The following is a 26869-nucleotide window of genomic DNA, read 5'->3' as shown; positions in this document are numbered from 1 at the left end:
AAACCAAAACCTGCTATATCAATTATGGTCCTTAAATAAGACAAGAAATTGCATCCATAAAACAAGAACAGGATGTTATAATAAGAGACATTTTATTTTTATTTTTTTAAAGATTTTGTATTTATTTATTTGACAGAGAGAGACAGCCAGCAAGAGAGGGAACAAAAGCAGGGGGAGTGGGAGAGGAAGAAGCAGGCTTCCCAGCGGAACAGGGAGCCCGATGCGGGGCTTGATCCCAAGACCCTAGGATCATGCCCTGGGCCGAAGGCAGATGCTTAACGACTGAGCCACCCAGGTGCCCCAATAAGAGACATTTTAAAATAGCTCTTGGAAATTCAAAGTGATAGCAAAAATGAAAAACACAAGGGTACAAGGGTTTAAAGGTTAAGTGGAAGATATTATAGAGGAAGTAATGCAAAGGACACAGAGAAAGAAAATGGACAAGAAAGAGAAGAAAATTAGGAGATCAGTCTAGGAGTCCTAAAATTCAAATAGTAGTTCCATAAACAGAGAAGAGAGAAAAGAGAAAGAAATCACCAATAAAGTAATCAAGAAAATCTTCCAGAACATAAAAGAATCTGAGTTTTTGGATTCAAAGCACCCCTTGAGCGCCCAGCACAACAGAAAAACACTAAGGCACATCACTGTGACGTTACAGAATGTTAGGGGGCCAAAAGAAAATTTCACATCCTTCCAGAAGTATAAAAGAGTTTTGGAATTCTAGGAATTCTTCTCTGGAAGAGAGCAGACAAGGGGGTAATAATCTCAAAATTCTGAAGTAAAATGATGACCAACCCCGAATTTTATACCCAGCTAAATTATTGATCAAATACGAGGCAAGTTTTAACTACAGAAGAGCATAAAATTTTAACTCCCATATACTCACTTTACAGTATGTGGGAGATATGATCTCCCAGAATAGAACAAACCAAGAAAAAGGAAGACATATTTCTCAGGATACAGGGAAACCAACACAAGGGGACTGTGAAGGGAAATCTCAGGATGATGGCTCTACCAGAAGCAGAGGGCCGCCAGCTGAGGCAGATTGGAGCAACGTGACTCAAGACTCACACACGTCCAAGGCAATTATTTCCTAGATGTCCAGGCAGGCCTGGCTCTAATCCTTATCTATATTTGGCTTGTCTACACTACAGGCTAATGTCATTCTTTCTTTCAACCCCTGTGGCCTGGGTCAGCTGAGGACACCCATTTCACCCCCAAAGGGTGTGGCCTGGCCCTATTCCTGGGAGCTGTAAGAGCCTCGGACAAGCTTACAACTGAGCACTTCCTCTGACTGTATTCCTGGACATCTGGCCCCTGACTCATACCTGCCCTACCAGATCTTCCAGCTGGAGTGAATGCTCTATTTCTCACTCAAGGACCTTGCTCACTGACTTCCCAGCAGGAGCGCTTATAAAGCCTCCAGAAGGTAAAGCCAAGACCAAGTCCCTGAGGCTCTGTTCAGTTTCCCTGCTCCTGGGAGCCCGCATCCAAGAAGGAGAGGCAGGACTACCTTTTCCTAACACTGCTATGCTTGGGCTTGCTAGAACTTTCCCAAAACAAAACACATGGTTTGGAGAATTATTGCATAAGGTATTAAAACTATGAAGAAAAGCAAAGAAATGATTTCACACAAAAGTCAGGCTAGGATAGCAATGGAGGAAAGAACTAGTAATATTCTATGTCTTTGTGTGGGTGAATGGAACATGTTTATACCACAACATATGAAATTATATGCTTTCTGCAGGCATGCTACATTTCCCAAGTTAGAGGTGTTGGAATTATTATTGTAAAAGAGTCAAGCACTTCAGTCTGACACAGACCCTAGCAATGTTAGCAGGTGCATAAGTCAGATGGAGAGCTGGTTTTATAGCCTCAGGTCTGCTAACAACTGTTATACCCGACTGCGTGAGGTCACCGCACGAAGCTCCATATGTCACGGCAGAAAGAGAAGATCATTCGCTCTGGGGACAATCATGCCTGGATTCGAACTCTAGCTGGGCCACTTCCCAGATGGGTGGTTTGGGCAGTTTCTTCATTGTTAAGAAACAATGGAGCCAACACTATACCCTTAGAAGGTTGTAGTGTGGCTTAGAGATCACAACCGTAGAGGGCTATGGACCCTGCCTGGCCTGTGGTAGTCACTCCCTAAATAGTAGCAGCGGGTCTTCTAGGGATCTAGTTCTTCAACTTGCATTTTGTTTCATTCCACGGCATTTTTCAGTCCCCAACCTGCAATCCATGACAACTGCCTCTTTCTAGGAAATTACAAGGTCAGTTGCTGAGAGTAAACGAGGTAGTCCTGGACCGGGGGGATATGTTAGTCGGACATTCCACAAGTTCCACCCACAATGAATCAGAAATTCAGCCACTGAAGGCAAGCCACCACGTTAAAGAACCATAGAATGCCAGAGCTCAAAAAAGGTTCAGAGAGCCTTTCCAAAAACTTAAACCTCAGGCCGTCCAGTCCCTTGGGAAACTCCCACGACCCCCAGATGTCTTGTCCACCACGTGCCCTGCGTAGTCCCAGCAATGGGTGCTTCTGCTGTCTACCCAGCCCTTACTTAAGGTGGATTCTTAGCTCATTAAAATGCAGCCTTTCTTCTTTCCTAATATTAGCATTTAAGGTGATATATTTCCCTCTATGTTCTGCTCTAACTGTACCCCATACATTTTTATAAATCAGATTCTCATTACTGTTTGGTTCTGAATTATTTTCTGATCTCCATTATTATTTCTTCTTTAGCCCATGAGTTACCCTATTTTCTTTTTTCATCCATCCAAATACCTCCTCTATGCATGCCCTGTCTTCTCTAGGCCCGGGGCTGCCTTCTGTAAACCGCTCAGAGCGTCCAGACCAGACCACCATGTTGACCACTTGATCAAAGATGACAAGACACAATCCTTTAACTTCCCAAATGGGCTGATTCGATCTCCACAACAGATCACAGAGGACACCAGTGTAGGTGCAACAACGAACATGTTGTCTGTAATCCCCGCAGGGCCAGGCTCAAGGACCTGGTGCTCAGGGTAGAATTGTTGGTTTCATGCGCACTAATGAGTAACAAGAGGGGCACACCACATGTGCTCTGTAAATATGCAGCCACCGTGAGCCAGCTTTAGAACAGCCTTGAGGACACACTGGCTTATCCCATCAGTCTCGACCTAGACTCACATAATCACCAAAGACATTTTTTTTAATAGATAAATAAAAACTAAAAAATCCCCCAGTTCAGCCCATTCCTAACACCGCCATTTAATTCCAATTCATTCATTCATTCATTCATTCATTCATTCATTCATACATTCAATAACTGAGGTGTTTCACCAACAAGTATTTACAGAGTGCCTATTTATTGAGCACAAGAAGCTTTAAGAGCCTGGCACAGAGTAAGCATCTAAATAGATTCTGGCCAACAGGGTGCCTGGGCGGCTCCATCAGCTAAGCGTCTACCTTGGGCTCAGGTCATGATCTCAGGGTCCTGGGATCGAGTCCCGCATCGGGCTCCCTGCTCAGAGGGGAAATCTGCTTCTCCCTCTCCCTCTGTCCCCCTCCACTTGTGCTCGCTCTCTCTCTTTCTCTGAAATAAATAAAATAAATCTTAAAAAAAAAATTCTGGCTGAATGAACAAATGTATAAATTAACAATGAATGAGCGAGTCAAGATACCAGGTCCAACATGGAACTTCCATGCCACCAAACCACTTTTCTGGGCATCAGTTCTCCAATATATAAGGTGGGATGTCAGTGACAGCTCTATCTCTATCACCAGAGCCCTGAGGGTCGCTGTTTGGGGTAAAATGAATAAAGAGTTTCAAAACTGCCCAACAGACACTTTTCTAGTCTCAGAGGGAGTTACACCCCAACTCTGAATGTCTAGGAGCTGAAGCAAGTTCGTATCAAAAAATCCAACGTAGACATGTGAACAACATTGGTCCATAGTGTGCTAATTATTAACAATTAGTCATTAAGTGTTAAATTATCTATTAAATACAATGTAATAATCGATTATGAAATAGAATAATGAATTTTGATGATCTATTGAGCTATTAATTTAAGACAGCCAAAAAGCATACAAGTACAGAATATCATTGATAACACAACAAATGGCGGCCAACGGGGATGTTAACGAGTGGTTTCTTTGTGCTAGACACAAAGGGTTCAGAAGGGTTGCACGAGTCAAATCATTGACTTCTCCCGAGAATGTTATTGATGTTTCTCAGGTGAGGAGAAGAGAAAGGGGAGACTAAGGAGGGAGAGTTTCCACAGAGAAGCCCCGAAGTCACAGAGAACAGGCCCTGAATGACTTTTACCTGCCTGGCGACCTTGTTAGGGGGAAGGCCAGCACCCCTGTCTCCCCACGGGGCTGACTCCCTAAAGACAGCTCCGTCCTGGTGACTAAGCACCCTTTTCCTGTGAATTCTGATTACCCAAGACAGAAGCGCCTTACCCGCTGGGAGGATGTGAAGATGGGCAACCTGATTTCGTCACATTCGTACTGGCTGATGAAACCGTGCTCCCACGCCAGATCCAGCACGCCCTCCACATGGCTGTAGAGTCTTCTGACGATGGCCGGCCGGTGACTCTGCAGGTCACGGGCTGGCTGGGGCGAGTGCGGGTCCCAGCAGCTGGAAAGCTCTGGAGCCTGGCAGTCGGTCTGGGCCTCCCGGACAGCTGCGACGAGCTGTTCACAGCCCCAAGCACCCTTATTCCAGACGGTATCCAGGAGGCGCCTGGCCAAGCGTGAGAGGGGCTGGCCCGGGAGGCTGAGGCCCTCGTAGTCTTCCCAGGAGAGGACTTCCCAGGAAAGCAGCCAGTCCAGGACGCTCTCGAAGCCCTCCAGGGACCCTGAGACCAGCAGCCCCACCAGCTGGCTCCTCTGAGCCTGGAAAGCATCCTGTGTGCACATTTCATAACCTGGGGAGGAGAGCGAGGTCAGTGCAGGACTCCTCTGAAAGCAGGCAGGGGGCAGTGGGCGGACGGTGCAACAAGTCAGCCCCACCCCAAGCCCGAGGAGGCCACGGGGGATCTACTGGGACATTACCCAATCCAACCTCCCCATTGTGCGGATAGACAGACTGAGGCCCAGAGAAGGCAAGAAATTGGCTCGAGGTCCCACAGAGAGTTTGAAGCAGCCAGGAGTTCAATCAAGGCTCCTGGTTTCCACATCTGCACATCATCCTTGGCTCAAGAAGGTTTAATGAGTCTTGTGCTGACAGTCGGAGCGATGACTCCCAAGGGATCTGGAAATTATCTCCCTTTGAGACCTTATGAGAGGGCTCTCCCCTGCTGGTTACTGCTCTCTCCAGTAGCAGCTGGTGTTTACCAAGCACATGCAAAGGGCTGCCAATCAGTCTAATGCTTCCACATGGGAACTCATTCAACCCTCCCAACTGCTCTGAATGGTGTTACGATCAGCCCATTTTACAGATGAAGAAACTGAGGCACAGAGAGACCAAGTGACTTGTATAAGGGTTCCCAGCCAGATGCAGTGGAGCTGCGGTTTGAACCCAGGCAGTGTGATTCCAGAATGCATGCCCTTAATTCCCACATTTGGGTTCCCTGACAGGGGTCCCGAGCCCATGCCTGCTAGGGTAACCCACTTCGACCCCAGGGGGCAGACCAGAACATTGCTATAAAGATCTCAGCCCAGGTGAAGCAAAAATCAAAGTGCAGGGGGGCCTGGGTGGCTCAGTCGTTAAGCGTCTGCCTTCGGCTCAGGGCGTGATCCCAGCGTTCTGGGATCGAGCCCCACATCAGGCTCCTCCGCTGGGAGTCTGCTTCTTCCTCTCTCACTTCCCCTGCTTGTGTTCCCTCTCTCGCTGGCTCTCTCTCTCTGTCAAATAAATAAAAAATCTTAAAAAAAAAATCAAAGTGCATACTAAGTCATTTCAAAGCTCAGGAGAGCACAGACCCCAGTTGTCACCCCCTCCTTCCCAACTGCCCCCAGGCCCTCACTTAACTCCCACTCTCTCACCACCACACATTATACACTGTCATCTCTATCAGTGGCTTACTCTGGGCTCAGCCTTCAGACTCTGGGCTCTGGGAATTTGAGGGGAATTGATCCCTGGGAGGGTCCCCAAGCAGCAGAGAAAATCTCTCAGTGGGGTCCATTCCACGACTGCCACAGGGACCAGGGACGTGGACGGGTGCAGTGCCCAGAGAAAGTGAAAGCAAAAGGGAAAAAGAAGAGGAACACCTTCTTTTTACAAAATGGGGATATTCAGAGAGACTCAAGGGAGCAGACGCCAAGGCGCTCAGAGATTTTGCATCTCTCCTATTTACTGTTTATGTGTCTCTCCCCATTCTTGGCCTAAGGAGAAGCCCGGGTCACACTCATTCTGGCATCCCCAAGCTTGGCACAGGGCTGAGCCTCAGGGAGGCACGGTGGGAATGCTCATGAATCAAAAATCCACCAAGGAAGGGGAGGGCCTGGAACATTCTGTGCCTGCCCTCATATGCCAGCCAAAGGAAGTGAAAGCAGACATCTCCAACTCAGACTGTTGCCAGCACTCAGGAGGGAAGCCTTGGGCTGGCCAGATGAGGAGACAAAGGCAAGGCAAAGTCGCCTGCATGTCTGGCAGCCTGTGAGGGCATCCCCAACGCAGAGGCCGCTCTAGGGCAGTTCTCTCTGGCCAAGCAGCCCTCCACCCTGTGCGCACTGCCAGGCAGAGGAGTCAGGAGGGTAGACATGGGGAGGGGGAAGAGGAGAGAACAGGACAAGTAAGAAGAGGCTCGGGCTTGGCCCTGGTGTGGCTCTCAGCTGCGGAAACCCCAGCCCCACTGCCACCCCAGCCAGGACCTGGGGGAAAGAAGCACCTGCCCCCTCCCTCTGGGAACAGCCCAAACATGGGGTGGGCACTCTCCCTCTGACCCCATGCCTGGAGGGCAAGTGTGCAACCAGGAATTAAAGACATTGCAAAGTTATCATGAGACCGGGCAACGACTTCTCCTCTTACCGAGAGGATGCCTGAGGGTGGACAGGGCCCCGTTCTCTGCATCGGGAGAACCTAGGCCACACTATCCCCCCGCAAAGATCATTAGGCTTGGTGGAGCAGGCATGGCCTTGAGCAGAAACACAAAGGCTGAGTAGCATGGGAGTGGCAGGTCTAGATTTACCCATAGACCCCACCTTCCCAGGGAATCCCAGAAGGATGGTCTAGAAGCCAGAGCTGGCCAAGCCACCGTGCAGAACTAGGTAATTCTCATCAGTTTTGGTGTAAAACCCTGTGTACCCACCATGACCTGCACCGAGAGACCCACAGTTGTGCTCACCCACAAGGGGACAAGCTGGGAGTAAGCAGGGGCCCTTCCCAAACACACCAAGTCTGGAGCAGCTGACAGATCTTTGAGCCACACAACCACCCAGCTAGTGACATCAGGGATCTGGGGACACCAGGAAGGAGAGGCAGGCCCGAGCCCTAAGGGTTGATGCTCTGTCCCCCCACCATCAGCTGGAAAGTCCCAACTCTTCCCTGGCCTCCTTCCAGAAACCTCAGAGCAGGAAGAATCCCCAAGGACCCATTTGGTCGGACCCCTGTCTCTGAACTGGCATTGTCTTTTCTTACTGCAAACATCCAGGGGAAGCACCTAGCCTTGCCGCAGTCCTTAAACAACCAGCTCAGAAAGTTCTTCATCATGTCTAACTTAAGTTTCTCCTGCTTTAACTTCAACTGGGAGTGAGAGAAAACAGATGACCAATCATCCTCTATTTCATGAAATTTGTCCCTAAAACCCTGCTTCTTGCCCCCGTATCACCTGTTCAGACTTCCCCTCTTCTGCCCAACTAAATGAGTCTATCTCCACTGCTTTTCTTCTCTACTCGAGTTACTACAACTTGGGCGTCCTTAACAGTCGTTCCTTGAGGAAGGTGAGGTCCAGGTCAAGAAAGAGGCATAAAATGGAGTCAGGTGGAAAGGACATCCCACGTGGGCGCCCCCTTACCCCTAAGCCCAGGTCCAGGCCCAAGCCAGACACCGCCTTCTTTCCTGAGACCACAGCCTGCAACGTTCTCTGGAGCTCTGGGCCAGCTGATTGGCTTAAGGGCCAAAATCTCAGCCCATTTGGCCCCTCAGTGGGCAGACAAGAGAGGGAGGGAGGCCCAGGGAAGCTTGGCTTCTCAACTGTCCTCTCAACAGGGGCCAAGCCTTCCTGGGGGGCACTGGAACCATCCCCACCCCTTCTGCGGCCCGTCTTCCATTCCACCGCCTTCCCTGAGCTTCTCTCTGGGAAGACCATTTCCCAGCGGCACCCAGACTGTAGTGTCTCCAGCAGGAGAGTAGACCCCCTCTTCCTCTGACAGCTCCAACCCCAATTCTCTGACGCCCTTCACAGCAGGACCCCCGTCTGTTGTCTGTACTGTGGGCCTCCATTTCTCCCCGCCCATCCCCTCCAGGTGTTCCCCCCCTGAGAACCCCCCAGACTGTTCTTGTCTCAGCTGGGTTCTCAGCCCTGAGAGAGGCACTATCAGAACGGCTCCCTCTCTCTTCTTGCAGCACTCTCCTCACTGCCGTCGGGGACACCCCAACTCTGACTTCTCCCAGCCCGCTGGCAGCTCCTTCTGTCTCCTTGGCTGGCTCCTGATGCTGGGAGCCCCAGAGCTCCCGGGTTGGGTCTCTTTCCTCCATACCACTCTCTCCCTAAATGAACTCACCTGCTCTTATGGCTCTAAATGCCAGCCCCGAATTTTATTTCCAGCTCCAACCCCCCCCCCAACTAAACTTTTCCAACTCCCTACTGGGCATCTTCCCATGGACGCCTAATGGGCATCTCAAACATAACAGGCACAGACCAACACCCCAGCTCTTCCCCCTAAACAGCTCCCATTTCAGAAGATGGCAGCTCCAAGCTTCCGGACTCTGAGGCCAAAAACCGAGTCATCCCTGACTCCACCTTTCGCTCACAGCCAAACCCTCCTGACCCCACCTTCACACTTTACCCCAAATCGGAAAATCTGATATTTTCCCACAGCCTCTCTGCCATGCATACAAGCCCCCAGGGTCTCTCCCCAGAATGGCAACAGTGGTCCCGTCACTGCTCTTCCCGCCAAACTTCTGCCCTCAGCCTGAGTCAGAGCAGGTGACTCCTCTCTTCGAAGCCCTCCAGGGGCTTTCACTGCACTCAGAGTAAAAGCCGAAGTCCTCACAGCGGCCTTCACGGCCCAAGGCAATGGACCCCCACTTCCCCACCCCGTACCTCTCCGCACTCATCTCCTACTAACCCCCCACGGGCTCCTCACCCACCCTGCTCCAGCCACACACACCTCCTCCTTGTTCCCAGAACAAGCTGGACCTGCTCCCACCAGGCATGCCTCTGCCTGAGGGCCTTTGCACGTGCTCTGTGCTCTTCCCTCCACAGGCGCATTGTCCTTCCCTTCAAATATTCACATAGCTCACCCTTCACATCCTTCAAGGCTTTGTTCGGTTGTCACCACCTCGGAGAGGCCCTCCCTGACTATGCTATGTAAAACTGCAACACACAAGCCCAGGCCTCGCCCCCCCCCCTTGCCAGCTTTGTTTTTCCCCACAGCACTTCTCACTGCCTGCAGATCATGCATGTACTTATTTAATTGCTGTCCTACTCTTTTCTAGAATACGAACTCCATTAAGGCAGGGAGTTTATTGCTAGAGCCGTGTCTCACCCAGTGTATCGATAAAGATCATTTGAATGAATAAAAGAGTGAATTGAAGCTGCATGGCTCCAGGAGGCTGAAGTGGAACGGAACGCTGGAAATCTGCAAGCCATCGATTTACTCAATGTAACGAGAGCTGCAGGACAATGAACACGCACCCCACATGTCATCATCACTGAGCATGCGCCGCGGAGGGATCCTGCACCAGGTGCGAGGTGAGTGGGCTAAATAGGGGTCCCGTCCAGCCTCAGAGCCCAAACTGGCAAAGGGGATCTGAGTAACCAACAAACTTAGGGCCAGAGCGATTGGAACAGGAGAGCAGACGCAATGGAACTGTCACTTTGGTCTTCACCAAGGGGACAGGCGACATGGCAGACCAGAACAGCCCATGGGGAGGAAGGAACAGCCCACACGAGGAAGACGCCTACAGGCTTAGAAAGAGGGAGAGAAGCAAGAGCAGACACACAGCCAGGGGTCCAGCTGTGGGAAGAAATTTGGAGAGGTTTTTTTGTTTGCTGGAAAGCAAGTAGGACCAGATGGCTGCTCCCAGACATGGGGACCAAAGGAGAGGGCAGAAGGCACCGAGGACGCCAGGCTGGGCAGGCCCTGCTGTGGGCCCCTGTGGGAAGAGTTGGCGATGAGAAGGCGTCTGCACACCCACCGAGGGAGGGAAGGAAGCAGGAGGCTCCCTAAGAGTTACAAGGCTACAGGCAGGGTTAGAGATCACCCAGGCACTTTCACCTATACCCTCCCATTCACCGGCAGGATGAAGACGGGGAAACTGAAGCCCAGAGACAGGAGGAGTCTCCACTGAGCATTGAGGAGGCTTCGTCTAAGAACTGAACTCTCTTTCCCAGGCCAGCCCTGTGCCTCGGGACTTCTCATTCTGCAGGCTCTCCCTCCCCACCCGTCAGGATCGCCATACACAGCCTCTCTCCAGACCTCAAAGCCTCAGGGGGCCCGGAAATTCTGTTTCCGCCCCCAAGCCTTCTCATTCTCTGAAGCCGCCGCCCGCCAAGGGGCTCCGCTCCCTCGAGACGCCCCCTTTCCTTCTACCTTCCACTTAGACCCCGGAACTCCCGAAGGGAAAACCAGGGCATCCCCTCCCCCAAGCCCGACGTCCGGGACGGCTCAAAAGCCAAGTGTCCGAGTCCCCGGGACAGCTCCCCTCGGCGCCCAGCCCGTCCCCGCGCTCCCGTGCTGGGTAGGGGAGCACTCACCGCACAGTCACCTGCGCCCCACTTCTTCCTCGAAGTCTAGGCGCAAAACTCAAGGCTCCGACTCCAACTCCGGCTCCTCTCAGGCCCCGCCCCTTCTGTCCGGGAGCTCCGCCCCCGAGCTCTGCCCGCCCACCCCGCACGGAGGGCCACACCCCTCCGGTCCGGGCGCTCCGCCCCGCGCTCTGCCCACCTACCACGCCCTGCGGGACACTCGGGAACGGCCCGGGCGCCCCGCCCCGCCCCGCGCTGGGCCCACCCATCCTGCCCGGCGGGGCGCACCCCCCTTCGTCCCCGTTCGGGCGCCTCTCCCCGCGCCCACCCCGGGGCTGCCCAGAAGTCTCCCGAGACTGGGCAGGAGGGCGAACAGGAACAGGCCTGGGCAGCCCGTCAACTGGACAGCGGCCAAGCGTGTCCCATTTAGCGAGCCACCTTTCTACTAGCGGGAACCAGAGGCCCGCTCCAGAGACACACACGCCCCAGACATCCTGTGGAAGGAAAAGCTAGGAAAGCCGTGGGAACCCGTATTAACGGACGCACTCTGACAGCCAGTAAGTCCAGAGTCATCTAAGGCCTTAATATCGTGAAGTCCCCGAACAGTGTCTTCCTGAGGGTGATGGGTTACATGTTAGGTGAGAGAGGACAGAGCTTTTAACGTTCCTCTTTTTTCCTTTTTCCTGCAAGCCTTCTGATTAAGTCGCAGCAAGCCCTCTCCGTTTGGAACTAATGGGGCTTGAGCCTCTCTCTCACACTGCCTGGTCTCCTTGGCTCTGCCACGACGTCTAACTAGAATTTAACGGCACTGTTTTATTTCCATTAAACTAAATTTATTTTATTTCATGGTTTCCAATTCTTCCAAGCAAGTGACACTGGTTTTCCATTGAAGGTATTAAATAAAAACGTTCCTCTTAAAACACTCGTATTTGGAAATTTTCTCATGTAAAGCAAAATACCTGACATTTTTACACGGTGCTTATTATGTGCCAGACTTTACCTACATTACCCAGTTAATCTCAGCTATGGGGTATTGGCTATCATTCTTTAAAATTTATAGATGAAGGAACTGAGGCACAGAAAGTTAATTAACCTATCTAAGTAGGGACAGCAGAGCCAAGATTTGCCCCCAGGCATCCAGCACCAAAATTCTGGCTCTGACCACTACCCCGAACTGCCTCCAGATAGATACCTGCACGGGTGACGAGCAGTGGCCTGGGTTGGGGAATGGGGAGTTAGAAGGACTGCCTCTACCCCAGGGAAATCATTCCAGATGGTACGCACATCTGTCTACAGGAATGTTCACCACCCTCTTATCTCTAACAATGAAAAGCCAGATAATAGCAGATTACTTAAGAACACTGGCAGATCAACTGACCCTCCAACTGAACTGACTCATCTTCTCTCCTACCCCATGTCCCACCTGGGAGCACGTTTTCCAGCTTGACCTTCAAAACAGATTCAAAATGCAACCACCACTTCTTACCCTATCCACCATGACCACCCGGGTTCAAATCACCATCGTCTCTCCCCTGGGTTATGGCAAGAGCTCCCAGCCATTGTCCATGATTCCAGCTTTGGTCTTTCTTCCACACAGCAGTTGCAGTGAGTTGGTTGGGAAAAAAAAATAAGAGTGAAATTATATCACTCTTCTGCTGAAACCCCTCCAATGAGTACCATCTCAGAGTAAAAACCAGTGGAGATCCTTACAATTGCTATTTGCACCCAGAGCCCTCTCTGAACTACCCCCTCATTCATTCTGCTCCAGCCACACTGGTCTCCTGGCTGTTCCTGGAACATGCCAGGCCTACTGCCACTGCTGGGCCTTTGCATTTGCTGTTCCTTCTGCCTGGGATGCTCTTCCTCTAGAAATCTACATGGCTCCCTCTTTCACCTCTTTCAGGACTTTGCTTAAATGTGACTGTCTCACTGAGGCCTTCCCTGACCAGCCTACGTACAATGGCAACCCCTCCCCCTGCATCCCTTTCCCTGCTTTATTTTATATTTTTCTTGAGCGCCCTTATCTGTATACAACATCCTGTATATATTTCCTTTTTTTACTGTCTTTGATGTTAGTCTCTCATCCAAAAGAACATGAGCTGAAAGGTAATAGAAATCTTTCTGTCTTGGTCCCTGTCTTATCTCAGGCCTAGAACAGGATCTGGCATGCAATAAATATTTAAGTGAATGTATCAAAAATGATGCTATATTCTAATAACCAAGGAAAGGGGTTGCTACTGTAGCCCACAAGAGTCAGAGCCTCATAAACATCGTTTTTGGTGAAAGAACCCAAATGCAAAAGCATAATACTGTCTGACATCATTTATATAAAGCTCACAAGCAGGAAAAACTAAGTTACAGTGATAGGAGCCAGGATAGAGGTTACAACGGGGGAAGAGATTGGAGGCAGTTACCAGGATGGGGGATAAAGGGGATTTCTGGGGTGCTAGCAATGTTCTATTTTTTTTTAATCTGAGTGGCAGTTACATGGGTGTGAATATCTTGTGAAAACTGATCAAGCTAGACACTTACGATATTTGCATTTTCCTTTACGCTTGTTGTATTTCAATAGAAATTTATTTTTAAAAGATGCTACAAAGGTATTCTTTTTAGCATGGTGAGACACCATAATATATGGCTAAATTTAAAAAGTAGGTTGCTTTTCAACAGGATCGCCCAGACAAGTGAAAGGGGGAAAGTAGTCTTTTCAACAAATGGTGCTGGGAAAATCGGATAGCCACATGCACAAGAATGAATTTGGTCCCCTCCTTCATATCTACAAAAATTAATTCCAAGTGGATCAAAGACTAAACGGAAGAGCTAAAATAAAAAACTCTTAGAAGTAAATATAGGTGTGAATCTTCGTGACCTGTTCTGTCTCAGGACAACCATTGCAATGCCCCCCCACCAGGCTGTGGCCCCAATTTAAAAATCCCACAGTATTGGGGTGCCTGGCTGGCTCAGTCCGAGGAGCACTGACTCTTGGTCATGAGTTCGAGCCCTACACTGAGTATAGAGATTACTAAAAAAAACTAAATGAACTTTAAAATTCCACAGTATTAAGCCCTTTCGAAGGGTTTTTTTTTCTGAAAAATAATTTTTTATAACAATATTAGATTCAGGTGTACAGCATAATGACAGTGTTTGTATATATATTATGAAATGATACATTATGATTGAAACAATGTATTATGAAATGACGGTAAGTCTAGTTATAGAACATAGTCAAAGAATTGTTTTTCTTGTGATGAGAACTTTTAAGATCTACTCTCTTAGCCACTTCCCAATATACGATACTGTATTATTAACAGCAGTCATCATGCCGTACTTTATATCCTCCTGACTTATTTATTTTATAACTGGAAGTTTGTACCTTTTGACCCCCATCACTGATTTCACATCCCCCCCACCAATCCGTTCTCTGTATCTATGAGCTTTTTTTTCTTGTTAATTCCACATATAAGAGATGGCCCAGTGTTCGCTTGATCTATTCCACATAGTATGTGTGAGGTCCACCCATGTTGTTGCAAATAGCAACAGTTCATTCTTTTTTGTCACTGAATAATATTGCATCGTATCTAGATACCACATTCTCTTTACCCGTTCATCCATCCATGCACACTTAGGTCATCTCCTGTTGTAAATACTGCTATAATGAACATGGGGTTGCAGCTCTTTTTCAAACTAGTGTTTTCATTGTCTTTAGATAAATACCCCATAGTGTAATTGCTGGATCACATGGTAGCAGAAGCTTTGAGAGGTTTTTTTTTAAGATTTTATGTATTTATTTATTTGTTTATTTAGAGAGCACGTGTGAACAGGGGGAGGGGCAGAAGGAGAGGGAGAGGGAGAATCTCAAGCAGACTCCGAGCTGAGTGCGGAGCCCGACACAGGGCTCGATCTCACGACCCTGAGATCATGACCTGAGCTGAAACCAAGAGTCAGATGTTCAACCGACTGAGCCACCCAGGCGCCCCAGAACCTTTGAGAATTTTAAAAGTTTTCTGTGTGTCCAACCAGCTGTGGAAAAACAAGATTGACATGACCAGATTTTGCATCACCTATGAACACCCATGGACACCTCATCAGTTTGGGTTTTCTTTCCCACACTTCTGGAGACACACCTTTATCAAAGGCGGTATGTCAGTGCTTGGAGTCTCAAGCTCGTCAGACACCCGGAGCGGGTGAGCGGTAATGGCCGGCATTCGGTTACTTGCCCAGTGGTGCTAGGAGGATCCTTCGTTTAGTCTCATGTTGCAATTAGGGAAAACAGATTCAGAGAGGGGCGGAGGCCTGCCGAGGTCACACAGTGAGTCACGGGTCCAATCGCCCCTTCTTTGCATGGACCCACTTACTCGTGCATCGCACAATTGCCAAACCCCCACTGTGTGGCAGGCACTGGGGGAGGCCCTGGGGACAGAACGCTGACACAGGCAAAGTCTCTGTCTTCATGGCATTTGAGACTGGCAATAAACCAGTAAACAAAGAAGGAAAACAATGGTAGGTCTTAACAGAGGGGTCAGGGAGGGCCGTGCCAAGGAGGGACAACCGAGCTGTAGCGTGAGCCAGTTGTGGAAAGAACCAAGAGAGGGCCGTTGCTGGCTGAAGGGACCGTGAGGGCAGGCCCCGAGGCAGGCTGAGGCAGAGAGAGTAGTCTGGGCTGGCTGGCGTGTGGCAATGCTGGGAGTGGCACAGGGCGAGGTCAGGAAGCAAGCAAGTGGCAGGTCAGGAGGCCTCCGGCGGCAGGCCCGACTTACTTTGCCTGTGGGAGGAAGTCACTGAAAGGTCCAAGCCATTTGAATTCTAGAAGAGACACCCAGACTCTGAGATGCCAGCATTTCCCTTTGGCTCCCACTCTTCAGGCTCTGGGGTCAGCCCGGCAGTGGGGGGACACCCAGTCTGTGCCCCACCCCCATGTCAGCCAGGCCTCGCGTGCCCTTGCCTGCTCTGTGCCACACAAAAGAGCCGACACCTGGCAAGTGGCCAACCATGGCCCCTCTGGTCCAGCTAGGTCCTTTCCACACCAGCCAGACACCCCTGCGTGTTCGGGGCTTTCCAAAGAGCACCTCCTGCACCCAGAAGAGGAAGCAGTAGCTTCCACACACCCCTCCCCCATTCGCTGGCTGCCGGGTGAGAGACTCGAAGACTCCAGGCCCAGGCAGATGGGAGAAGGACTTCCAGCCCTGCTCGAGAACAGAGGGCCCCCCCCCCCCCCCAGCCATGCCAGGCTCTCTGCGGGGCCATGTGAGGCAGAGATGAGTGAGGTACGGCCCCTGCACACCAGCTCCCGGGCTAGCAGGCCAGAGTCACACTGTTCAGACTACACCCCCTGAGCACCCCAGACCCTGACATATGCAGATACCCTTTTAACAGCGATGGCACTGCTGAGCTGTGGGACTGGATGGCCATTTCAATACACAAGGCTGGTAGGTAAACCTGGAGGGAAAAGCACTGAGCCTCCTACCTCACACCATACATGAAAATCTACTCCACGGGCACTAGAGAACCCAAATGAAAAAGGCAAGCTGGAAAGTGTTGAGAACAGCAGGAATTGCCAGCACCTTCTTCAGTGCTTGCTTGGGACCAGCACTGTTCCAAGTGCTTTGCACATCAAAACTCAGCGGAAGCCTTTCAGTGGCTTGCAAAGCTATTGCAGAAGCAACAAGAAGGGACAATAAAAGAGAAATCTCTCCATGGTTTTAAGGTATGACGTGGGCTGTGAAAGCCAAGGCTGATACGGTTGAATACTTTAAAGTTGGCAACTTCTATTCATCCAAAGATGCTATTTAGAGAGTACAATGCAAACCACAGGATAGGAAAGAATACCAAAAACCACACAGACTCAAATGAATGCATGAAAACACCTACAAACATGAAGAAAATAAGCAATGAGCAATTGGGGGGGGGGCTCAGTCGTTTAAGTGTCCAACTTGATTTCAGCTCAGGTCATGATCTCAGGGTTGTGAGATCGAGTCCCGTGTCAGGCTCTGCACACAACATGAAGCCTGCTTGATGTTCTCTCTCTTTCCCTCTCCCTGTGCCCCTCCCCCCCAAATTAATTAATTAAATCTTTTTTTAAAAAATGACCAAAGGGGGGTGCCTGGGTGGCACAGCAGTTAAGCATCTGCCTTCGGCTTAGGGCGTGATCCCGACATTATGGGATCGGGCCCCACATCAGGCTCCTCCGCTGGGAGCCTGCTTCTTCCTCTCCCACTCCCCCTGCTTGTGTTCCCTCTCTCACTGGCTGTCTCTATCTCTGTCGAATAAATAAATAAAATCTTTTTTAAAAAAAAATGACCAAAGGACTTGAACAGAGACAATAAGGATAGAAAATAAGCCCATGAAAAGATCCTCCACGTCACTCCTTATTAGGGAAATGCAACTTAAAACCATAACGAGACACCACTACACACCCACTAGAATGACTACAATAAGAAAACACTGACCACATCAAGTGTAGGTGGGGACACTGAGCACCTAGAACTCACAGGCCCTGCGGCGGTGGGTGGGAGCACAAAGAGACAAAGCCACGGGGGAAACATTTGCCATAATCCAGCACAGTTGAAAGCTATTCAGCCATTCGTTCTCTAAAACCCACAGATTTCACCTTACATAAGCCTGTGCACTCGGACAAATGTGGAAGGGTCTTCCCAGCAGCACCGATCACAATGGCCCAAACTAGAAACAACCCAAATGTGTATCACAGACCAAAAGAGAAAAAAAAAAATAGGAGAAATAATGAATGTATTCAAATAATGTATCAACACAACAAAAATGAAAAAACTCCAGCTACACACACACAAAAATCGATGAATCTTATACACAGAAATGTTGAACGAAGGAAGCAAGACGCCAAAGTGTACAAACACTATGGGTGGCTCAATGTATATAAAATTCCAAAATAGGTAAAGTTAAGCTCTATTGTTTTGGGGTCTATCACAGGTCATACATTTACAAAGAGCAAAGACGTGACCGCAGTCAGAATTCGGAGTGGGAGACACATGGTGGCCTTCTCGGGGGCTGACAAGCCTCTGTTTTTTTGTTTTGTCCCAGTCTCCTGCCCTCAAGGTCACAGATACTAGTGGCCATGAATCACATCACAGCCCAGAGGTCTGATTTCCCCAGTACTTTCTGTTGGGAGAGTTGGATGCGGTCTTACCCAGAGAAGGGCACCAAGTGCAGCCGTGAGTTGACCCCATGTCCCTTCCACCTCAGGTACTGGCTCTGCATCCCACCAGCTCTGTGCTCCAAACCTCAGTTTCCCCTCTTGTCAGTGGAGCATGAGGGCCCCCATCAGGCCTAGCTCAGAGGAGAGAATAATGAATGTTAAAGAGGGATGGGGGTTACTGTTTGAATGCCAGAGATTATCTGGGACTCTGAGGGACACCCAGGCTAGCTGCAAGGCTGTGTGGGGCCCCACTGGAGCCCTCAGAACTAGATCCTTCGGGGCTGGCCCTGCCTTGCCCCGTCCGGCCCTGCCCCTGCCGTGTGGGGCCGCCTGTCAGTGGGATTCAATATGCTGTCTGTCATCAGCCAATGGGCTGGGGCACCGAGAGCGGGTCACACAGCCTATTTCCTGTTTTCAAACGGGGAACTTCGAAGCGGCTGCTCACGGGCGCCTGGAGCAGAGCGGAGCTGAAGACGGCCATGTGATACGCCTCCCGGACCCCTGGACCCACACAGGACCAGAGAGGCTTCAGGTCAGTGTTTGATCCCAGCCTCGGAGGGGCTCTGCCCCCCCCCCTCCCGTGGCCTGAGCCCTCTCCTCCTGTGGCCCTCCCTCAGTACCTGTTGGGGGCAGGGCAGGGTAGAGAAGGGTTGGTGGCAGCCGCTATGTGTGGGGCTCTCCTTAGCTCGCTGGGGTAGAGCAGGAAGCAGCTACCTGACCCTCCATCGCCCCAATTCTTTTGAGATACTTCTACGCCCCCTCTTGAGGCTGCGGAATAAGTCACCACATCTGTGTTTCTCAAAAAGTGGTGCCAGGGAACCCCTGTGTCAACATAGCCTCGGGGGACTTGTGCAAAATGCAGAATCCAGAGCCCATTCCCAGACCTGCTGGGTGGGACTCTCTGATGTCAAGAGCCAGGAAACCTGCTTGTTACAAGTTCCCAGCACCCCCATCCCTCTGGGAGGTTCCCAGATGTGACTGTGCCCACCCACTATCCAATGGAAAGTCCTCTTCAGCCCCCTCATGAAGGTAGCATGGGCTCTGAAGATGGCACGGTGTAGCCATCAGAAGAAGGCCTGGCCATGAGGGGCAGCCCTCGGAGGAAGGCACGGTCCTCAGGGCCTGGGAAGGAAGGAGCAGAACGTCTGCACACACAGCTGGACGGAGAGGGGGCTGGGAAGCCACTCCGTCTCCTGGGCCAAGCACAGAATGGCCACCAAGAGCGCCAGCATTTGTAGGATCTTCACGTCGAATCTAGAACTCTTTGCTAAACAGGGTATGGAGAGGGGAGAGAAGTACCCACAGAACCCCACATGTGATCGCTTTTGGAGTGACAGGCTGTTTTCCCCATTTCACAGATGAGGAGACTGAGGCCTAGAGAGGAAGGGGAAGATGTCCAAAACTCCATGCATGCACCAATGCATGACTTTCTCCTTTCCACCCCCCTCATGGTGGCTCCCAGCCCACCCTGTAAGAGAAAACATAAGGGAACTGGCTTTGGCTGCTGAATTTGAACATTCACACTCAGCTTTCCCAGGTCTTTACTGTGCGTCCAGCCACGTCTCACAGGGTCTCTATGCCCTGCTTCTGACCTGGGAACAGGACAGCACAGCTGGGAGGGATGGGACAACTGAGGCTCGCTGTCACCCATTCTACAGATGAACAAACTGAGGCAGGGACTTAGGAGTGCCCACAGGAAACATCGGGCTTCCAAGAACCCTGGCCACCCAGAGTCCATTAGGTAATAGAGCATTATAGAACACTCACCACCTTGCCTGGGCGCCTACCAGGATATAGAGAACCCATCCCCCACCACGCAGTCTTGTCGGCAGGACAAAGCTTGCAGCCACATTTCTCAGGTAGGGACATTGAGGCCTGGAGATACCAAATAACTTGCATACAGACCCACAATTGGTCAGGATGGAAGGCCTGACTCCTTAAGGGGAGAAGCAGCAAAGGAGGTGTGCAGGCTTTAGCAGGCTCACGTGTGTGCAGTCCTGGGCCAGCCATGCCCTTGCTCTGTGCCTCAGTTTCCCACCTATATAAAGTAAGGTTGGATGGAGAGTCCGAGAGGGACACGCACTGGGCAACAGCACAGAACCACCTGGAGAATGGCCCAGGGGTCCTTTCAGCTGAGCCAGCAAGAGCTGTCCCCCGAAGGAGGCGCCCTGGCCCCAGCTGACCTCAGCTCTCCCCAGGCCAGGCCTGTCCAGGGGGCCCCTCAGGCCTGGAGTCGGGATGGACTCGGTCACGCCCAGGGACAGAGCTGGGACTCTTACAGCAGCAGTCATCCCACCCCCTCTAGGCCACAGTGAACAGAAGGGTTCAGACACGGGGTCAGGAATGCAGTCTCCCAGGCTGACAAGAGTTCGAGTCCCAGCTCTGCCCGTGTGTCCCTTGCAGCTCCCTCAGATCTGGCGAAGAAGGTGAGGTCACTTCTGATTTCAGATTTCTGTGCCAAAGGGGTGCCCCAGCCACTCACTCTATCTGAGCTGATATTCGCATCATCCCGTTGCTAATTTGTCTCAGACGTGTTAAATTATATTCCAATTTACACCTTCATTTAAAGTCCCTGATTCTCAAATATTTCTCCAAGTATTATCACGTGTCCAATATCAATCGCAGGTGCTATTATACAGCGCCTGGTAGGTGCGGAGCGCTGAGCAAGGTCTCCCCCACTTAACCCTCATGCCAGCCTTGTGAAGGCAGATTCCGTTCTTACCCCCATTTTATGGGAAACTGAGGCACAGAGAATTACGGGCACCAGGTCCTCTCGTTCACGGATCCGGGTCACAGACAGAGTTTACTGCATAAACTAGGCTCCGACACTCTTGCTAGCTGCCCTCCCCCTGGCCCGGAGGAGGGTTCCACCTGCGTCCTGCGTGTATCACCTACTAGCCTCCGGATCGTGGGCAGCTCCAAGTCTTGGTTCCTTTATCAAAAGAGGGAGGTAAAACTCCTTCGGCGCACAGAGTCAGTGAAGTGAGCAAGTGGGTGTTGAGGGCAGGGCATATGAACTGACACGTCACAGACATTCGGCTTTGCTCGTCGGGCAGGCCCACCAGCTACGTCACCTTGAGCTAAACCTCAGTTTCCTCTTCTGTGATTGGGAGTCACGAAATATTTTTGTGGGTGTGAAATAAGTGGAGGTGAAGAACCCAGGTGCCTATGAAGTGCGTTCCACAAGTTGTCAGTAAGTATGTGCTTAGAGAGGGGGAGAGAGATGCGGAGGCTATATCCCCGGACCCCTACTCTGGGCACTGAGGTTTTATTGACACGTGGAACTTCAATGGAGTTTTGGGGCATTCTTCAGGACAAGCCGGCATCTTTCTCCCAAGTAACCCCAAAAGCCACTACCTTGGCTTGCAATCACTGCATTTAAGATTCAGAGAACTTGATCAGAGAAGGATTGTAATAATCAGAGAAGGCCTTGGAGTGATCAGTCCAGCAAAGGGGCAGCAGACCCAAGCCTCTCATGTGGCAGCTGGACGGACAGCTAGGTGAGCAGTGGAGGGCTCAGCCATGGGGACTATGACCCAGAGCCTAGCACCCCAGGACCCACCAGGAACCCCAATGTGAGTGGAAACTCATTGTTGTCTCTTGTTCCCCTGGCAGCTTTGGAGCATGGCAAGCCCCGAGCACCCCGGAAGCCCTGGATGGACGGGACCCAAAGCCAAGTGCATGGCATGGACCAAGCAGGAAGCATCAGCCGATGGCCGAGACCACCCGTGTCCAGGACCTGAAGGGCACTTAGGTGGGCTTGGGGCTTGGTCAGAGATAGAGGTTTGAAGACATCTGAAATCCAAACATTGGGTACTTCAACAGGTGCCATGGGACAGGAGGCAGCTTTCTCAACTTGGCACAAGAATTTGGTGCCCATTGTTTTTCTGGGAGATGGTCCCAGGAACCATAGCAGGAGGAACCACATCGAGGAAAGGATCAAGGAAAGGAAGGGCAGGAAGCCAATATAAGGTGTTGATGACTGCTGCAGGCAGCTGGGCTCATTCCCAGCTGGGGTCCTCTGCAAGAGGATGGAACATATCTCAGAGTTGTCCCACCCAGGAGGCAAGGAGGCCAGGCTACTACCCACCAGCCCGCTAGTCCCATCTTTCATCCGCCAAGGAAAGCTCCAGAACAGGCTGCTTTAGCTCAAGAAAGCCCCCAGTGTGACAGCCGTAGATGCTTCCAGTAGGAAGCCAGTGGGACATTTCAGAGCAGTGAGTGCCAAGCAGCACGGCCGGGCACTGACAGTGTCCACCATAGGGCCATCTCCTGGAGCACATTTATTTACTTATTCATGCAGTCCTTCAATATGTGCCTCTGGAACGCCTGCCCTGTCCTTGGCCCCTGGGAAAGAGGAACCAATCCAACACTGCTGGCCCTCAAGTTTGGTGGGGAAATAGATCCGTGAAAAATAATTCGAGATGTCATAAAAAAGGTTGTAGGGACAAGGTGGGAGGCTCCTACGCTAATGCAAGGGGACAGTCGAAATGACATATGCCCTGGGTCTTGAAGGACACCGTGGAGAAAGGCCCCAGGGCCCCATATCCCTTGAAATAAAACGCACAATGATCGGTGAATTTAGGTGGCGAAGGATTCAGATTTTGCCAGAGATGATTAGCATGGCGCCAGGCGCACGTGAGGTCTAAGAAACACTGTGAGTTTTCCAGGTAGGGAAACAGGAGGGCTGCATTTAAGGCAGAAGGAGCAGCACGCGCAAGCAAAAGCAGGGAATGTGGCAAAGGAGATGCGAGAGAGGGGAGGGGCCCACCGGGCTGATCCTGGAGCGCAGCAGCCTCACTAGTTCCCTCCGCCGGTAGCTGATACCTGTGCTCAGCCCCCAGGGCGACGACACCGTGTCAGTGCCGCAGGGGGTACAGAGAGGGACAGGCCACCATCCCTGCACGTTGTCAGGAGCATGGGTCTCACAGAGGCCAATCTGCAGGCCGGAAGCGAATGGTGCAACACACACGTGTTGATTTCGCAATGGAAAAACCAGCTGGGGGACGCGGGGCTATTTCGGGTTGCCACTGGTGGGTGGGATGAATGCCGCTGGGTTTGGGGCGCAGGAGTCTGGGTGGGCGGGGCCGGGGAGGGGCATAGGCACGGCTCTTCCAGATTCGGGCTTCCCATCCCGGACAGACTCAGCCATCTCCCCAGACCCTTGTCCCCAAAGCGCACTGACCTGGTGCACGTGCTGACGGGTGCCGTCCCTCCAGACGCGCAAGGCAGCCCCAGCCCCAACTCCAGCATGACCACTGCGGAGCTGCAGGAGTACTGGCGGAAGGAGAAGCGCTGCTGGCGGCGTGTCAAGCTGCTCTTTGAGGTCGCGTCCGCGCGCATCGAGGAGAGAAACGTCTGCAAATTTGTGGTAAGCTGAGATCAGGCAGGGAGGGCGAGCCTTTCGCCACTTCTTTCCCCGCCCTGGGCAAGTCGGTGGGGCCTCAACTTGCCCCATTATGAAATGGGCGGATGCAGTTTGACTGACAGAGTTCTAACGGAGACAATGGTCAAAAAGCAAGATTTTGCTCTGGGCATTGTGTTAAGCACTGTGAGAATTGGAGACGAGTGAGTCACGGGCCCTGATCCTGAGAAGGGACTAGCTCAGATCAATTCCATTCCAGCCAGAACTAGCCATCTGTGTCCCTTCCCCACAGTTTTTGATATCCCCAATCATTTGTATTATTATTTAAAATTGTATGTTGCATAAAATCATGATAGGTAATAATAATTAACCTTTTTCTTTAAATCAGATCGCTTTTTAAAAACACGAAATCGAAATCTTTCAAAGGAAAACCGGTATCACATAGCATAAAGAAAAGGTAATCCTAAAAGTAAATTCAAGGAAAGCTAAGTGCTGTCCTTAGAGGCTAGCTGGTTGCCCCATGGCTGGTGGCAAGCTCTGGGCTTAGGGGCTGCTCTCTTCGTTAAACTGGGATTTGAGGCTGTGTCAGTGGCCGTCATGTTGAACACAGCCCCCCCATGGTTGCAGGGCATTCACTCATTCCATCCTCACCCAGTGAGGGAGGTACTATTACTATCCCCATTTCGTGGATGGGAAAACTGAGGCCACTCGTGGTTCAAGGAACTCCCTAAGACCACACAGCTAGACCGTGGAGGGCTGGAATGATAACCCAAGGAGCCTGTGCCCTTCATCAGTATTCTCTAACTGAAAGAGAACTGAAAAGCAATCATTTCCTTGCCATAGAACGTCACCGCCAGCATACCGCCCAAAACCACCTCTCAACGTGTGACTTGCTCGGGAAACACAGATCGAACCCAAGCTCCCTGGTTCAGGAACCCGAGGCCCAGTTTTGACGATGGAAAGGCCGGAACATCCCCAGGCTCCCTGCGCCACCTGCCCCGGCGCTCCCAGTCCCACAAGACGCCTCCGTGCCGCAGTGTTTATTATTCTCAGGTGGCCTCTTGTCTCAAATTGCTTTTCTAGCTCAGCAGATGCTGATGGCAATTGACAACAGAATTGCATAGAACCAGAACCCATTTTCGGGGTCCGCTTTAAATGATCATCATCATTATTTTTATTTGCCAGGGCTCAGTCAGTGAAAACCTTCCATTAGGATGTAGTCAAATGCGCGCTCTCTCTCTCTCTCTCTCTGCACCGCAGATGTACCAAATAGTCGTCATCCAGACAGGGAGTTTTGACAGCAACAAAGCCGTGCTGGAGCGGCGCTATTCAGACTTTGAGACGCTCCAGAAAAACCTCCTCAAGACGTTCAGGGAAGAGATCGAAGATGTCGCCTTCCCCAAGAAGCACCTGATGGGCAACTTCACCGAGGAGATGATCTCGGAGCGCAAGCTGGCCTTCAAGGAGTATCTGAGCCTGCTGTATGCCATCCGCTGCGTGCGGCGCTCCCGCGAGTTCATCGACTTCCTCACGCGCCCTGAGCTCCGCGAGGCGTTCGGCTGCCTGCGCGGGGGGCAGTACGGCCGCGCCCTGGACATCCTGGTGCGCGTGGTGCCGCTGCAGGAGAAGCTCACGGCCCACTGCCCGGTGATGGTGGTCCCGGCGCTGTGCGCCATGCTCGTGTGCCATCGCGACCTGGAGCGCCCCGCCGAGGCCTACGCGGCCGGGGAGCGGGCGCTCCAGTGCCTGCAGGCCCGGGAGGGCCACCGCTACTACGCGCCCCTGCTGGATGCCATGATCCGCCTGGCCTACGCGCTGGGCAAGGACTTCGTGTCGCTGCAGGAGAAGCTGCAGGAGAGCCAGCTCCGCAAGCCGAGCCCCTGGTGCTTCACGCTCAAGGAGCTCACCGTCCGGGAATATCTGTACTGAGCCCCTCCGGGGACCGGGCTGGAGATTGCGGATCACTGCGGCGAATTGGGGGCTGTTTGGGGGATTCGTGTTCAGTAGGGAGGCGCCACCTGGGGCTCTGACTTGCTGGGTGACTTGGACAAGCCCCTCCTCCGATCGTCCATATCCCCATCTGCGTGGATCAGAGGTGCTCGCCCCCTCCCCGGCGTCCTGGGAAGCTTCTGCTTGTGTCCTAGTTCCCTTTGATGCCAGGCTCACCTCATCTCGAAACCACAAACCCGGCTGCCAAAACACGGGAGAGTGAGATCCAGCTTTCTGATGCTTTGTGGGTCGCTGGAGGGGAGGTTTACATTGCACGCCATGGACAGAGCTTAACCCACTTCCCACAGACAGCTCTCGCTGGCTGTCCTGTCTTTCCTCTCTGCTCCTCCTCCCTCAAGAATGCCTGCAAAGATCCCCACCATTATCCTAACTATTCTAGCTCTTCCCTCTTAGCCTGTAGGCCTGGCCCAGCAAAACTGAAGCTCACCGCCAGCTCCTCGAGGCCAGCTTCGTCCCTGGGATGGGGTGTATGTCATCCTCTCAAGGGTGGGAGGACACCGGCCTAGAACATCATCCTATCATATGATTTCGTGAAACAAGGCGTTTTTAGGAAGGCAAGTTGCCAACAATTCTCTGGTTAGGATGCTATAACTCATTGTCCGGGTGGGTTTTCAATCATAAGGCACATAGCCCCAAAGGGAGGTGGGGGGCAATACCCAGTGGGGCCTCTGGGTAGAACAGATTGGATGCTTAACACCTCCCCATTTGAGGGACAAAGTTCTTGGAAACTTTCTGATGGGTTGGGATGCCCTGGACCAAAGTCTGCTGTCAGGAAAGGACACCAGGAGCCCAGAGTGGAGGGGACCCTGAACCCATAACCTAGGTTCAACACCAGGCCTGAAGCTGATGGTCCTGGCTGGTTCGGGGCAATATGTGTTTGAGGCTGGAAGTCCCTGAAGACCTAAGCCATCTGGCTGAGCTTATCAGAGTGAAATAAAGAGCCAAGTAACTTGGCATCTTCCTGTGGGGCATTAGTTTGACCCGCGCAGGGATCCGGCTCAGCAGAGAGATCACTGTAGCAGTGAACAGGCCTGCACCAAACTGCACCAGAATGTGTTCAACAGCGACACTGTGTGGCAGCAGCTGGAGTGGCCCAATCAGGCAAGAAACAGCCTGACACCCAGGGACAAAGAAAGACTCCCGCCTCTCGGTTTACTCCGGGGGAAGGATACTTTGAATGGGAGATGTTGGACCTCTTGAAAATCTGGGCATACAGAAAATTAAAGTGTTCAGTGGAAAAATAAAAGGCTGTGACTCTATTTGCAGTGGTAAAGAAGACCTTCCTGATTGTGTAAGTCATTTCATCAAACGTAAAATGCCATTGACTCTCAGGTGCCCCATATAGTCACTCAGAAGGAAAAAAAAATGCCCAACACGGGAAGTTGAATAGGAGTTTCCAGCAAGAAGCTGGGAGAGCAAAGAGGTCGCTCCCCATGTAAGGGTCAACGTGGAAGAAACCAGCTTCAGAGAAAGGGACAATC

The 26869-nt window shown here is 51.6% G+C and overlaps 2 protein-coding genes across 6 annotated transcripts in view; one reads left to right on the top strand and one right to left on the bottom strand.

Annotated features, from left to right (window-relative positions):
* The window catches only part of NOD2 (nucleotide binding oligomerization domain containing 2), a 35102-nt gene extending 24144 nt beyond the window's left edge, over nucleotides 1-10958 (bottom strand). For 2 of the 5 annotated variants that reach the window (XM_019794108.2, XM_034672527.1), the window contains exons 1-2: nucleotides 10855-10958; nucleotides 4451-4917 (exon numbers count right to left, since the gene is read on the bottom strand). In XM_019794108.2, coding sequence (XP_019649667.2) covers nucleotides 4451-4909 — 459 coding nt within the window. In that variant the 5' untranslated portion in view covers nucleotides 4910-4917; nucleotides 10855-10958. Of the gene's footprint in view, nucleotides 1-4450; nucleotides 4918-10854 lie in introns of those variants that run through there. The other 3 variants (XM_034672531.1, XM_034672528.1, XM_034672529.1) reach the window with 3 other exon arrangements.
* A 7429-nt stretch (nucleotides 10959-18387) lies between these two features.
* Nucleotides 18388-26661, top strand: SNX20 (sorting nexin 20). The gene is made up of 4 exons (XM_019794107.2): nucleotides 18388-18545; nucleotides 21629-21767; nucleotides 23233-23384; nucleotides 24639-26661. The coding sequence occupies exons 2-4, from the start codon at nucleotides 21638-21640 to the stop codon at nucleotides 25305-25307; spliced, it is 951 nt and encodes a 316-aa protein (XP_019649666.1). The 5' UTR covers nucleotides 18388-18545; nucleotides 21629-21637; the 3' UTR covers nucleotides 25308-26661.
* The last annotated feature ends 208 nt before the right edge of the window (nucleotides 26662-26869 follow it).

This window comes from Ailuropoda melanoleuca, chromosome 12 (assembly GCF_002007445.2).
Source record: "Ailuropoda melanoleuca isolate Jingjing chromosome 12, ASM200744v2, whole genome shotgun sequence".
NCBI classification, from domain to species: Eukaryota; Metazoa; Chordata; class Mammalia; order Carnivora; family Ursidae; genus Ailuropoda; species Ailuropoda melanoleuca.
The sequence above is the reverse complement of the archived record's forward strand: the minus strand, read 5'-3'. Positions and strand labels throughout refer to the sequence as shown.

What these genes read in the sequence shown, in the direction of transcription:
- SNX20 (XM_019794107.2), top strand. Translation starts at nt 21,638, where the DNA reads ATGGCAAGCCCCGAGCACCCCGGAAGCCCTGGATGGACGGGACCCAAA. An exon ending in AGGACCTGAAGGGCACTTAG is followed by an intron (nt 21,768 to 23,232) that starts GTGGGCTTGGGG and finishes CCGTCCCTCCAG; the next exon opens with ACGCGCAAGGCAGCCCCAGC. An exon ending in GAAACGTCTGCAAATTTGTG is followed by an intron (nt 23,385 to 24,638) that starts GTAAGCTGAGAT and finishes TCTGCACCGCAG; the next exon opens with ATGTACCAAATAGTCGTCAT.